General features: G+C 44.8%; 1 protein-coding gene across 1 annotated transcript in view; it reads right to left on the minus strand.

Moving 5' to 3' along the window:
• Window positions 1–1,942: 1,942 nt before the first annotated feature.
• LOC115619175 (DDB1- and CUL4-associated factor 12-like) overlaps window positions 1,943–15,458 on the minus strand; it is a 33,172-nt gene continuing 19,656 nt past the window's right edge. Inside the window, exons 5-9 of the mRNA XM_030511222.1 lie at window positions 14,436–14,629; window positions 13,251–13,316; window positions 12,311–12,473; window positions 6,055–6,239; window positions 1,943–2,101 (exon numbers count right to left, since the gene is read on the minus strand). Of these exons, the coding sequence (XP_030367082.1) occupies window positions 1,943–2,101; window positions 6,055–6,239; window positions 12,311–12,473; window positions 13,251–13,316; window positions 14,436–14,629 (767 nt within the window). The remainder of the gene's footprint in view (window positions 2,102–6,054; window positions 6,240–12,310; window positions 12,474–13,250; window positions 13,317–14,435; window positions 14,630–15,458) is intronic.

Raw genomic sequence — 15,458 nt, forward strand, 5'->3', positions numbered from 1 at the left:
AAGGTTGGACCAGATGATCCTTGAGGTTCCTTCCAACCTGGTATTCTATGATTCTATAACTCTGCAGAAAGATCACCCTCTGTGTTTGGAGGGTGAAACTCAGTCCATACAAATACCCCTTTTGCCCCCTCATCCAGACCTGGAATATCCTTCAATTAATAGGTCAACATCAGGGCTAGGATTCTTAGACCAGGCGTTTTCCTTTGGCACTGGTGACACTAAGTGCTTAACTATAACTGTTGTTTCAGCAGAATCGGAGGACACTCAGACTCAAGTGTCTAGTTTCTTTAGAGGAGGGGAAAAAAAAGGCGCCTCAAACCAAGCCCATTTGGCACCAAAGCAATGCGGTACAGGCATGCTCTGCTCCACTGGTGACAGGGGCAGCGGAAAGGCCTTCATCCCAGCAGAGAACAGAGGCATCAGTAACAAGCAGAGTTTGGTGCCTGCCAAAAGGCTAGGAGGAGCACCCTGGAGTATTGCATTTTAACTATTAGGTAAGACCATCACCCTGGAATGTACGTGCTTCACAGCTGGACCTGAAGGGCATCAGACCTATTCTCCTCACCAGGTCCCATGTGAAGTTCAAGGGACCTTGAATTCAGAAGGCAGCAGGGGATTTGGGGAAAGACTGAGCATCTCCTATAGCAAGCAGGATGACAGCAGATACTAGCACAACATGAGCTAACAGCAAGTAATCTTGCTTCATGGAAAGCTTCTAGCTTGCATTAGACAACTCCGAGATGCACTCTTTATACTTGGAGAAACAAAAACAAAAAACAGTTTATTCATTCCATTAGCTTATTAGAGGAGATGGCCAACCAGAACAGCTAAAATAGGAAAATTTCCACAACCTGGGACAAAAAAAAGTCCTGGGTTTTAGGCAATTTATGAAGAACCCATGAGATACTGCAGCAGCATATTAAAGAATCTTGGCTCATCTGGAAAATATATCTATTAAGTTCATTTTGAATAACAAGAACACTCATGTCCCTAGGCCCCATTTCCTCTCAGCACATCTGCAGGCCCTCAATGTAATGTTACCCTGCAATAGCCACACTGCAGAACAGCCTATGCAAACTCCAGTTGTGCAAGCTGCTACCTGGGACAGGCAGAGAAGAAACAGAAGATCAATTTTTGCTCTTGGCACTGCTGAAACTACAATTCAAATACAAATGCACTTTTGACAACTCCTGCACTTCTGCAGTTTGGGCTTGATAGGCAGTACCTCTGGGGAATCCATCCCTGGGCTCCAATGAGTACAGCTTAAAATTACTGTATTCCTCTATGTATAAAAAATGTCATTAGACTTGTACTTTTAAAAAACAAGATCAACCCAGGCCAGGGCCAGGTTCTGCAGATAAAGTAGTAGCTTATCTCTTACAAATATTTTTAATAATTTTTTTTAATTACAAGTAGTCCTCACTCCAGGTAATTAATTGACAAAATATCTGCAGACACACAGCCCCTAGACTTTCACAGAAAGCCCAGGAGCAACCACTCTATAAGAAAGGAATCCTACCTCACAGCAAAATAGGGGAGGGGGCTGTTGTGGTTTAAGCCCAGCCGGTAACTCAGAACCACGCAGCTGCTCGCTCACTTCCCCCCTTCTTCCTCCCCCTGCTCCTGGAGGGATGGGGAGGAGAATTGAAAGAATGCAACTCCCATGGGTTGAGATAAGAACAGTCCAGTAACTAAGGTATAATACAAAACCACTACTGCTACCACCAATAATAATAATGATAAGGGAAATAACAAGGGGAGAGGATACAATTGCTCACCACCCGCTGACCGATACCCAGCCCGACCCGAGCAGCGATCTGGGCCTTCCGGGTAACTCCCCCCTGTTTATATACTGGGCATGACATGCTGTGGTATGGAATACCCCTTTGGCTAGTTTGGGTCAGGTGTCCTGTCTCTGCTCAGCACTTAGAAAGAGTTCTCATTAGCTCCAGAGACCAGCGTAATTCCCATGAAGTCCTGATGGAAGGGGGCCTCCTGCCACGAAGAGTTTTGTTCCAGACGAGTCATAGCAGTGGGTGTAAACAGCATTTGGGAAGAAATTTATGTCAGAAAAATAATTCCTCCAGGTTTCATCATGATTCTGTTAAAGGAAAGTTTAGACTGTTATTGTTGCCAAACAAACCCAAAACCTTGTTTCACAAAAGCAGAAGGTAGCTTCCAGAGCCTAAAAAAGGATCTTTGCTGTTAATACTCCCCAAAGCTTCAGACAGATCAACTTGAAGATACCAGAGTTGTCCTGAAGCTTTTTCTGAGGACATTTGGACCAAACATTGGAGGGGGGAAGACAAAGGTTAGGGAAGGTATTAAGTTTCATTAGTTTTTAAAGTTACATCACAGTGATACAAAAGATAATAGAGAGAAGTTAGACAAAATCATTAACTGCTTTATAATAACATACAGGAAATTGAACTCAAGTGCCTGCCATGGCACTACCTCAGGAAGCCAGTTTCTAAAAGAGCACACTATTAAATTTCTCTTACTTTGAGTACCACAGGAGGGTAGCACATTTTTAAAGCAAGATGATGTATTTTGTGTTTGAGGTTCTGAAAACTAGAAGTTAGATTACATTTGAAAATATAAAGATATAAATTCTAGTTCTAGATATAAAAACTAGTTCTAGTTGACTTTGCCGAGGTGAGTAGCTCCAGAGAGAACACCTTCAACACCGGAGCGGGGGGAAGCACAGTGTCCAGGAGCCTCAATTCCGAGTGGCAAGAGCCACCGAGGGAGCCTCAAGTCCTCAACAGGACTTGCCCAGGAGCCAGCAGCTCAGCTGACGCGAGCAGCTGACTCACAGAGGGCGGCGCCAGGAGGGATGGCACCAGCCCTGAGTGGGTAAAAACCCACTCAAGATTGCCCAAGCGACCAGGGCATGGTGTAGCAGTTTACGTAGGCAGCGAACGGGATGGTGATCACTCGCCTCAGAACCAGGGCCCGGTCTGGGAGCTCTGCTCTGGCTGCGCCGGCAGTAGCCAGCGTAGGCACCCAGACAGAGCTGATGAGAGAGGAGGCTGCAGTGCAGACCTCGGAGTGTGGTAGGTGCTTCCAACTTGTCTCTTGGGGCAAGGGTACAAAATGTGCAGGGCTACACTCGGTGTGCCCTGGTGGAGGCCCTCCTGCAGCAGCTGGCTGAGCTGATGGAGACTGTCAGTAAGCTAAAAGATGTCAGGGAAGCTGAGAGAGAACTGGACAGGTTGCTCCAGGCCCAAACTGTGCAGGGGCCACAAGCATTCACCCTAGTGCATACAGAAAAGGAGGGACGCCCGATCTAGAGGACTCGTGGACAAAGTGCTCTATAGACAGATAGGAGCAGCCTGATGCTTGCAGGCCCTTGTCCTCATGGGGGACTTCAACCATCCTGATAGCTGTTGGAGGGACAGTATGGCCCGGCACAAGCAATCCAGGAGGTTCCTCGATTGTGTAGAAGACAACTTCCTCTTGCAAGTAATACAGGAGCCGACAAGGAGAGGTGCCATGCTTGACCTCGTGCTCACCAACAGGGAGGGGCTGGTTGGAAATGTGATGCTCCAGGGAAGCCTTGGCTGTAGCGATCATGAGATGGTTGAGTTCGAGATCCTCAGGACAGCGAGAAGGGCATGCAGAAAGCTCACTGCCCTGGACTTCAAGAGAGCAGACTTTGGCCTCTTCAGGAAACTGCTTAGTAAGGTTCCATGGGATAAAGCCCTAGAGGGCAGGGGTGCCCAAGTCTGCTCCACCTGCTCCAAGCTCAGGAGTGTTGTGTCCCGACTATAAAGAAATGCGGCAGGAAGGCCAGGAGACCTCCATGGATGGATAAGGAGTTGCTGAGGAAACTTAGAGGGGAAAAAGAAGCTTATAAGAGGTGGAAGCGAGGACAGGCAGCCTGGGAAGAATACAGGGACATTGTCCGGGAAGCTAGGGACCAGGTCAGGAAAGCTAAGGCCCAGTAAAAATTAAATCTGGCAAGGGATGTGAAAGATAACAGGAAGGGCTTCTATAGGTATGTAGCAAACAAAAGACAGACTAGGGATAATGTGGGCCTTCTTCAGAAGCTATCAGGAGAACCGGCTACCCTGGATTTGGAGAAGGCTGAGGTTCTTAATGACTTCTTTGCCTCAGTCTTTGCTAGCAAATGCTGTGATCACACCACCCAAGTCTTGGAAAGCAGATGCAGGGACTGGGAGAATGAAGACCTTAGGCCCACTGTAGGAGAGGATCAGGTTCGAGACCATCTTAAGAACCTGAACGTGCACAAGTCCATGGGACCTGATGAATTCCATCCACAGGTCCTGAAGGAGCTGGAGAATGAAGTTGCTAAGCCATTGTCCATCATATTTGAAAAATCATGGCAGTCAGGTAAAGTTCCCGATGACTGGAAAAAGGGAAATATAACCCCCATTTTCAAGAAGGGGAAAATAGAAGACCCTGGGAACTACAGACCAGTCAGTCTCACCTCTGTGCCAGGCAAAATCTTGGAGCAGATTCTCCTGGAAAGCATACTAAGGCACATGAAAAACAATGAGGTGGTTGATGACAGCCAACGTGGCTTCACCTAAAGGGAAATCCTGCCTGACCAATTTGGTGGCCTTCTATGATGGGGCTACAGAACTGATGGATAGGGGCAGAGCAGTTGACGTCATCTACCTGGACTTGTGCAAAGTGTTTGACACTGTCCTGCACAACAACCTTGTCTCTAAACTGGAGACATCAATTTGATGGATAGACCATGCGGTGGATAAAGAACTGGCTGGATGGCCACACGCTAAGAGTTGTGGTTAACGGCTCAATGTCCAATTGGAGACCAGTAATAAGTGGTGTCCCTCAGGGGTTGGTGGTGGGACCGATCCTATTCAACATCTTTGTCGGCAACATGGACAGTGGGATTGAGTGCGCCCTCAGCAAGTTTGCCAATGACACCAAGCTGCGTGGTTCAGATGACACACTGGAGGGAAGGGATGCCATCCAGAGGGACCTCGACATGCTTGAGAGGTGGGCCGATGCCAAGCTCATGAAGTTCAACCAAGCCTAGTGCGAGGTCCTACACCTGGGTCGGGGCATTCCCAGGCACAGCTACAGATTGGGCGGAGAAGAGATTCAGAGCAGCCCTGCGGAGAAGGACTTGGGGGTGTTGGTTGATGAGAAACTTTATATGAGCCAGCAGTGTGCGCTTGCAGCCCAGAAAGCCAACCGTATCCTGGGCTGCATCAAAAGAAGCATGACCAGTAGGTCAAAGGATGTGATCCTGCCCCTCTACTCTGGTCTTGCGAGACCTCACTTGGAGTATTGTGTACAAATCTGGTGTCCTCAACAAAAGAAGGACATGGAGCTGTTGGAGCAAGTCCAGAGTAGGGCCACAAGGATGATAAGGGGGCTGGAGCACCTCCCATATGAAGACAGGCTGAGAAAGTTGGGGCTGTTCAGCCTGGAGAAGAGAAGGCTGCGTGGAGACCTCCTAGCAGCCTTCCAGTATCTGAAGGGGGCCTACAAGGATGCTGGAGAGGGACTCTTCATTAGGGACTGTGGTGATAGGACAAGGGGGAATGGGTTCAAACTTAAACAGGGGAAGTTTAGGTTAGATATAAGGAAGAAGTTCTTTACTCTGAGGGTGGTGAGGCACTGGAATGGGTTGCCCAAGGAAGTTGTGAATGCTCCGTCCCTGGCAGAGTTCAAGGCTAGGTTGGATGGAGTCTTGGGTGATATGGTTTAGTGTGTGGTGTTCCTGCCCATGGCAGGGGGGTTGGAAGTGGATGATCTTAGGGTCCTTTCCAACCCTAACTATTCTATGATTCTATGATTTATTAATCAGTGTATAAGAAAAAGAGTATGCCTTACGCTCAATCAACCAACCATTCAAAAACCCTTTCATAAAGTTTTTTAAAAAGCAATTCTGCAGCACTTTTTGCTTTTCATGATCACAGTTATTGGTTATGATCACTGTTTTACTGGGACACATTTCATAGATTAGCTGCCATTACTACTAAAAGAACCGTTTCTCGAGCCCTGTAGCATGAACATTCCTGTGTAAACGGTCTCCTACAGCTACAAGCTACTCACCAGCCAGCCTTTCCCAGTAGTCAACTTCAAAATTTCACTTCCTCCTAATTTCTGCTTCTGTCCATAGCAGGCACGTGGGGGCTTTTCATCCAGGAACCTCTGGGCTCTGATATCATAGAACAACAAGGAACCTTGCCCTGTTCCCACTGTGATGATGTGCTCATAGAAGCTCACCGATCGAATACCTGTCAAATGGAGAAGGGACATACAACTTGGTAAGGAAGATGGATGCTTTGACTCTGCAGTGCTGCTGCTTGATGCCTAATATTTTCTTTAAGAGGCACCACCTACACAACACATAAGTTTCCACACTGCTATGGAGCGATGCAGATAAATCCCATTGATACTATTAAAACAGCAGCTTCAGTTATCTATACTACTTCCCTTCTCCTCTGAGGCCATCAGCTACACGGATGGTGCATAGTATGAAGCTTCATTCTCAGCAGGCCCCGCCTCTGCCAGATAAGCTAAGATCATAAGCCATTTACGATCAAGATGTGTGTGCCACAAGCCTCTAAGTGAACACAACATGAGCGAGTACATGGGAGCAGACAGAGGAAAGAACATCACAATGTTTTTTCCATGAGCTCACACTATCTAGCTACCTGCCAAGCTGTGATAAGTGACTGTGAGGATGCTGGAGAGAGACTCTTCATTAGGGACTGTGGTGATAGGATAAGGGGTAATGGGTTCAAAATTAAACAAGGGAAGTTTAGGTTGGATATAAGGAAGAAGTTCTTTACTGTGAGGGTGGTGAGGCACTGGAATGGGTTACCCAAGGAAGTGATAAATGCTCTGTTCCTGGCAGTGTTCAAGGGGGTTGGAAATATATGATCTTAAGGTCCTTTCAAACCCTAACTATTCTATGATTTGCCCTTAATGAAGCCACGTTGGCTGTCACCAACCACCTCATTGTTTTTCATGTGCCTTAGCATGCTTTCCAGGAGAATCTGCTCCAAGATTTTGCCAGGCACAGAGGTGAGACTGACTGGTCTGTAGTTCCCCGGGTCTTCTATTTTCCCCTTCTTGAAAATGGGGGTTATATTTCCCTTCTTCCAGTCATCAGGAACTTCACCTGACTGCCATGATTTTTCAAATATGATGGACAGTGCCTTAGCAACTTCATTCACCAGCTCCTTCAGGACCCACGGATGGATTTCATCAGGTCCCATGGACTTGTGCACGTTCAGGTTCTTAAGATGGTCTCAAACCTGATCCTCTCCTACAGTGGGCCTAAGGTCTTCATTCTCCCAGTCCCTGCATCTGCCTTCCAAGACTTGGGCGGCGTGGTCAGAGCAGTTGCCGGTGAAGACTGAGACAAAGGCCCATGTTGTCCTTAGTCTGTCTTTTATTTGCTACATACCTATAGAAGCCCTTCCTGTTATCTTTCACATACCTTGCCAGATTTAATTTTTACTGGGCCTTAGCTTTCCTGACCTGGTCCCTAGCTTCCCGGACAATGTCCCTGTATTCTTCCCAGGCCGCCTGTCCTCACTTCCACCTCTTATAAGCTTCTTTTTCCCCTCTAAGTTTCCTCAGCAACTCCTTATCCATCCATGGAGGTCTCCTGACCTTCCTGCTGCATTTCCTTCTAGTCGGGACACAACACTCCTGAGCTTGGAGCAAGTGGAGCAGACTTGGGCACCCCTGCCCTCTAGGGCTTTATCCCATGGAACCTTACTAAGCAGTTTCCTGAAGAGGCCAAAGTCTGCTCTCTTGAAGTCCAGGGCAGTGAGCTTGCTGCGTGCCTTTCTCACTGCCTTGAGGATCTCGAACTCGACAATCTCGTGATCGCTACAGCCAAGGCTTCCCTGGAGCGTCACATTCCCAACCAACCCCTCCATTTGGTGAGTACGAGGTCAAGCATGGCACCTCTCCTTGTCGGCTCCTGTATTACTTGCAAGAGGAAGTTGTCTTCTACACAATTGAGGAACCTCCTGGATTGCTTGTGCCAGGCCATACTGTCCCTCCAACAGATGTCAGGATGGTTGAAGTCCCCCATGAAGACAAGGGCCTGCGAGTGTGAGGCTCCTCCTATCTGTCTATGGAGAGATTCATCCACAGAGTCCTCTAGATCGGGCGGCCTGTAACAGATCCCCAGAGTAATGTCCCCCATCGCTGTTCTCCCTCTGACCCTGACCCACAAGCTCTCTGTTCACTGATTACCTGTCCCCAGATAGAGTTCCATACTTTGCAGCTTATCACTGACATAAATAGCTACTCCCCCCCCATCTGCCTGGCCTGTCTTTTCTAAACAGCCTATAACCTTCCATTCCAACATTCCAGTCATAGGAGCCATCCCACCATGTTTCTGTGATGCCAACGATGTCATATCCCTGTAGCCATGCACACATCTCTAATTCCTCTTGTTTATTCACCATACTACGGGCGTTTGTATAGAGGCATCTGAGTCAAGCTCCAAATGAAGCTGACTCAATGGCTGGAGCAGCTGAAATATCTCTGCATTGCTCCAAGCATTTATTACAGGTGCTGGCAACTGACTGGGAGTGTTGGGATGGATCAATGCCCCCCTCCCCCAACACATCTAGTTTAAAGCTTTCTTGACCAGCCTGGCAAGTCTCCTACCAAAGCAGCTCTTCCCCTTCGTTGTAAACTGGCTCCACCAGCCTCCAATAAACCTGGTCTCCCAAATTGAGTCCCGTGTTCTAAATAACCAAACCCCTGACTATGGCACCACCATTCTAACCATTTATTAACCTGCCAAGTCCACCTGGCCTTTTTAAGGTCCTCCCCTTTAACCCGGAGGATTGATGAAAAAACTATCTGAGCTCCAGAGCCCCTAACCACCTCTCCCAGGGCTCTGTAGTCCTTCTTAATGTTCTCCAGGCTACTGCTATCTATATCGCTAGCACCCACATGGACCACTAGAAGGGGGTAATAGTTGGCAGGACTTGCTAGACCAGGCAGCCTCTCAGCAACATCCCTGATCCAAGCCTCTGGCAGGCAACACACCTCCCTCAAGACTGGGTCAGGCCCACAGATGGGTGCCTCTGTGCCTTTCAAAGTAGTCACCTACTACTATGACCCACTGCTTTTTCCTGGAGGCGCTCGTAGTGATCCTCTTTACTGGTGCATCATCCGGTTCTTCATTTGGTGCAGTGGGTGTTTCCTCTTTAGCCCCCTGCAGAACTGGGAAGTGGTTCTGGGTGGGGATGTCGGATTTAGGAGGAAGCCCCTTGCTGTTAATTGTCCTCTTCCTCCTTTCGTTGTTTTTTTGTTTTTGGTTTTTTTTTGTTTTGTTTTGTTTTGTTTGTTTTTGGTTTTTTTGTTACTAGCTCCCAGCTTCCTGGATTAATGCCCTCCTCCTTTTCTGTATGCGCTAGAGTGGACGCTTGTGGCCCCTGCACAGTTTGGGCCTGGAGCAACCAGTCCAGCTCCCTCTCAGCTTCCCTGATATCTCTTAGCCCACTGACAGTCTCCATCAGCTTAGCCAGCTACTGCAGGAGGGTCTCCACCAGGGCGCACTGAGTGCAGCCCTGTCCATTATGCACCCTTGCCTCAAGAGACAAGTCGAGGCACTTTCTACACTCCGAGGTCTGCGCTGCAGCCTCCCCTCTCATCAGTTCTTTGTGGGTACTGCTTGCATCAGCTGAGCTGCCAGCTCCTCGGCAAGTCCTGTCGAGGATTTGAGGCTCCCTCGGTGGCTCTTGCTGCTCAGAATTGAGGCTCCTGGACACTGTGTTTTCCCATGCTCCAGTGTTGAAGGCGTCCTCTCCGGAGTTACTCACCTTGGCAAAATCATTCAAACTTTTAGCACTTCACTCAGTAACGAAAACAGACTACGGATCCTACAACCAAAGCACCACCATGTTACACCAGCACATGGGAAGCTATGTTTCCAGTCCAAACAAAACATTCTAGGACAATTCAGTTATGCCATTAGATTGAGTAAAAGGAGTACATTTTGTTTTCGCAAAATCTAAATCTGAAGCCTCAGCTAAATGAGGAGCCATTGAAAATAGTCTTGGGGAGATTCTGCATGTAGGAGTTTGCAATTTGCAAGATATCCTGTCATCTCATCTCTATTATGCAAAAGGTTTGTTCTGTGTAAGCACTCTACCCCAAACAACTCTTCTACACAGATTAAACCCCACCACATCTATGCTTTTCCTTCCTGCACAACATGACACCAGGTTATAAACCCTAGGGCTTTTTAAGACCTCTTTAAAATACCACTGAATTACAGCCTTAAGAAGCATTCAAACAGGAGGGGAAAAGAACAACTTATGCCAGCTACATCCACATGCCAGCTACTGATCACAGTAAGCTCTCCTACATTCCCAGCACTCTACCACCTGTGGACCTGAACTACTTGGGTCAGCAAATCAAGCCTTACTCCTGAGAGGCAAGGAGGCTCTACATATCCCAGAAGGACATGAAGATGTAGTAGCATGTCCTACACAAAGAGTAGATGCAGAGTCCGTGCTGCACAAGTTCTGTCCACTAAGTTAACATTGCTGCCTTCAGGATATGAAATCAAGGGCACACAACATTGCACTGCATGCCAGTCAAGCAGAAAGCAGTTGCTCTCGCAGATCAAGAACTAGAGTCCATGGCCTGCACTTCCCTATACGGCTGCTAAGAAAAGCAACACTTACAAGATGTGCTAGAAAGCATTAGCTACCTTCTCATGTAGACCAGACAGGGTTACACCAGGTAAAAACCAGCCCCAGTTTCAGTCTTACTAAGTGACAACCTTTCTCTGATCTGCTTTTGTATATTAATAATCTGAAGTTAACGTGGACTTGCCACATTCAGCGGGCGCATTTGGAAGCGGAAAGCACATTCAGGTAATGCTTCAAAGCACTTAAAAGTTAACCCAGATTTTAGTCCACAAATCAATTAACAGCCTACTTTCTAGAGGTGCTGCACTGCTCCAAGTCCCAGTGAGATCACTCGAAAGTTGAAACACTCAGTATCTTGGGAATTAATATTACTTAAGTGCCTCCACCACCATGCCAAAAAATAAAAATCAAAATCCACCTACTATGCAGAACAGAGAAGAGCACTGAATGAAGGCTTTATCTAGACATGAACTGGAGATGCCCCAGCAATACTACCTACACACAGATCATCCCCCCCCAGCACAGACGATCACACACTCAAGGCAGCAGCTTTCAGCCACCAGCCACCACTGGGCACCACACTTCAGTGTCTCGGTATTTCTTCCCTATGATTCTATGAAGGGTGACAGTGTCAGGACCTCCACAGAGCCCTCACTGACAGCAGGTCAGGACAAGGGCTCTTGCTGGTAAGATGTTCAAGTGACAAACGTGAGCTGGTGAAGCACCTCTCCTCATATTATAGAAACTTCTACTGTATCTGAAAGAAGCAGACCCTGACATTTATCTAGACAGCACTGTTCAAACTCCAGTAACCACATAAATAAAACTTTCCTAATCCTTGCCTACAGGCATTCTCTTTTGATAACTTGCCCAATGAAGAGATGGATGTCTAGAGCCAAGCTAAAAAAGGACTGCAATTTATTAAGTCTGGGATTAATATGGTTTAAAATGGGCATCACAGTACAGTGCCTTATCATGCTTGAAAATAAAGGGTATGGGAAGAAGCTTATGGGACCACGCACCCTGCAAACCCTCACACTTGGCCATGGTGTAAGGTTCAATTGGACATATTGCATCCACATCAGAAAAGGAAAACAGCATTCAAATCTAATCTGCAAACTTTTTTTTTTTTAAAAGAAGAGTGAGCTTTTTTAAAACAAATAAATACACATTGAAAATTAAGAGTCTCATTCACGGCTTTAAAATTACAAAGCAAGCATTCACTCACAGCACAGACTCCCAATATGATAGCACAGAGCAGAAAACATGCTTTTTCCCTGTTCCCAGAGAAAAATACAATAGACAGCATTAATAGTGGTACAAAGACTGGATTTGCTTTGAGATGAAGTAAAATAGAATAAAATGCAGTAAAAACCAAGTAGAAGTAAAATGCACACTTTTAAAAGTTCAGTAATATTTGGATGGCGTACAATTTAATTGATCATAAAAGCACTAATGTTGCCTATCATTAGATTTCAGAGTTGCTTTTAAGTTTGGTTTGTTGGTTGCTCAAGGAATACTTTCATAAAAGCAAAACCTATATACACAATTAATTATTTAGTCTATCACATGAAAACCCCTTCCTATTTATTAAAAGCTTATATTACTGCAGTCTTAATAGCTACTTCTGCAAGCAAACCATTTGAAGCACGCTTTGGCAGGTTTCTTACCACTGCCTCGTTCTTTGGGACAGACGGATTTAATGTTGTGAGAAGGCTGCCTGGGATCCAGAAAGGATACATGTGCCTGTGATCCTACTGCATACACTGACCACTCCTGACCATAAGCCAAACACACGTTCTCCCTGCAGTATGGCAACTTCATGGAAAGTAACTGGAAACAGAGGATAGACAAATCAACACATTATGAGAAAAGAGAAAAACATTAATAGAACAATTCTGTAAGCTATGTTCAAAAGTTGCAGTGAAAAAACCCAAAAGGCAGGTAAAAAATAAGTTCATCACAACAACAGAACTTTATGAGAAAAGCAACAACCTGACCCAAAGAAAAAACAAAACCAAAACCAAACAAAACAATCCCCCCAAATAACAACAACAACAAAAATCAACCAACCAACCAAACAAAACAAACAAAAAAAACCCAAACAAACAACTGAAGGAGACTGGATGCCTTATCTGAACCTAATTGAGACGATAAAGGCTGAAGCCAAGTAGTATGCAAAGAACAATGGACATTTTGGTAAATTATTTTACAACTTTTTAAGCTGCTGTTATTTCTTCAGCAGCTCTCAGCTGAAAAAGCTTACCTCATATACTAGCATAGGTATGTCTGGGTTTGATCTGCAACTACACTTATTTAAGTGCAGCTTCCTTTATAAACACTGATATCCATTATACTCTATGGAACTGTTCACTTCAGCTCACTCAGAACTGGCAGAAAGTTAAGAACACCTCCCACCCTCCAAAATAAGGCGAGTGGGAAGTTTCTCTCCTCAAGTTCTAATTTTTATGACATTTCATTTTACATGAAGCTTTTCAGTGTTTTACAAATGCTGCTGCTCTTTCTTCGAGCATTTAAAGGAGATGAACAGTGAACAGCCTTAACTGCTAGGCAATTTTTGAAATTTAACACCAACAAACAGAAAAGCACCTTTGATAGTGTGTGCTCTGCTTTCCAAAGATGAAAATACCCATCTAGGGACACAGCTCCCAGGTCCTATTTAAAAAAAAAAAAAAAAAAAGTTAGTTAGTTTCTATATTATAGATGTTCTTATGTCCTTACAAACTCACACTCTCTACTAGGCATGCTGCATACTCCAGATTGAACTCATCTGTAATCCTGTACATGCTTAAGATAATTTTTCATTTTATATTGATCTTGATAGAACACAATATAGCACAAATGTGCCAGGTAGAATAAGAATTAATGAAACAGTAAATAACCAAAAATAACTTTCAAAAGTATAGATCTTATTAGACAATCAAATAATAAATTATTAGACAGTACAAACTGGGCTTGGCAATTCTCTACAGCAGCTCCCACACTGATTCTGACCCTGAAGTAAACATTTATTTCCAGGTACTACTCTACTGAAAAAGCTACATTGTCTCCATCACAGCAGATCAATTAACAACTACAGTGAGAAATAAAGCCTGCGGGAGGAGCACCATGCTTCTGATAGCACATCCACCTTTGCTTCAGACCTCCTCTATTCTTTGAGGGCAGAAAGAAAAGTAGTGGGGAATGAATCGCTACTGCCACTTGCCCCAGTACAATTCATCTCTAGTAATAACAAGAGATCAGCATGGGGGAGGTTAACATTTACTGTTTGTCAAACACCAACAAAATAACATCAAAGTAAAGCACTGGTGCCTACCCTGTGTGTCAGTCACCTCACTTGCTGAGCAATCCAGTAACAATTCAGCCATCAAAACAGCAACTGACTGAATGTTAGCTGGTCTTCACAAAAGGTGAAGGAAAGCAGCAAGAGCACTCAAGAGCGGGATTCAAGCTGCGAGAGGTGTTTTGGTGCTTCATCTGCTTCTTGTAAACATTTCCTGTCTCCCCCTCTTAGGGTACAAGTCTAAATTCAAACCCACAGGTAAACTGTTCCTTCTGAAAACAGGATTTTTTTTTTTTTTTTCTACTGAACTTCTCCAAACACTTGGGGCAGAAGCAGACATAGCAGATAAAGACAACCATCTCATGAGAAAGAGGATCAGGGGAAAAAAAATAGGTTGCTTCTCTGGTATATTTGATTTAATTACTTTTTTCTTTTTCTAATATATACAGACAGTTTTAGGATTTCTCAACTGTCTTGCTTATCTTACTGACGTTGTTCTTATTGTTGAAAGCCAATGCTCGGACTTTGCAGTTGTCGGGATTGGTGTTCTCCTTTGGGATATCCTTCAGAGCCCTGTGTGTTATGTGGGCATAGACAGGAACTTGAGAGAGATTATGTCTGGCATCGCTTTTGGATAACACATCCTCTGTGACTTCCCAGAGACCCATCGAACCATCCCGGGAACCTGAATAAATAGTCCATAACAGCATTTCACATATACATAACTCCCCTTTTTAAAAAATTAACTGCAATAAACAATAGCATCTGAAAGAAAGGATACTATTACTATTAATTTAATCTAATTGAACACACTGTTGGTGCCTATACATTAATTATTATTAACAAAACCATGATTTTTCATAACATTGTGAACTCATTGTCAACTGGTTTGTCTACATGGTTTCCAAGCAACTAGATCACCTCATCTGTTTTCAAAATGATGCATCAAAAAACACAATCCTATACAACAATCGCCATTAGAGATTCACATGTAGAATAAATTCAGAAGTGACTGAATAGCCTATATGTTCAGCCTGGCTTACCAAGGCTGAGATTGACAGAATCCATTAAGCCAATACAAAAACCTCCAAGAAAACTCAGTTGGGTTTACACCAATTTTGGATCATTTGATTTTTGCCAGTATGCTTATGAATATGCACACACACATTTGTGAACTGAACAGAAACAGCCATTTCAAACCATGATTTGCACCAATTTGTATCAAATCTATTTTTAAAGAAGTTGTTTGGGGTTTTGGTTGTTGTTTTTTTTTTTTTTCCAACCCATGCAACCTCTTATTTAAAGAATGTAAGACAGGAACTGAGGCCAAACAAGCAAGAACTCACTATTTTTCTACTGAATTTGAAGATATTAATCCAAAATATGAATCAATAAGAGCAACAATACTGGATGAAGAAAGCTGAATGTCTTTGGTTCATAGATCAACACAGACTTAACCCAAGGTCCTAAGGCAACTCACTTCCATCTAGGCTTGGACAGATTTGGCATGTACC

The sequence above is a fragment of the Strigops habroptila genome, chromosome W (assembly GCF_004027225.2).
Source record: "Strigops habroptila isolate Jane chromosome W, bStrHab1.2.pri, whole genome shotgun sequence".
In the NCBI taxonomy this organism is placed as follows: domain Eukaryota; kingdom Metazoa; phylum Chordata; class Aves; order Psittaciformes; family Psittacidae; genus Strigops; species Strigops habroptila.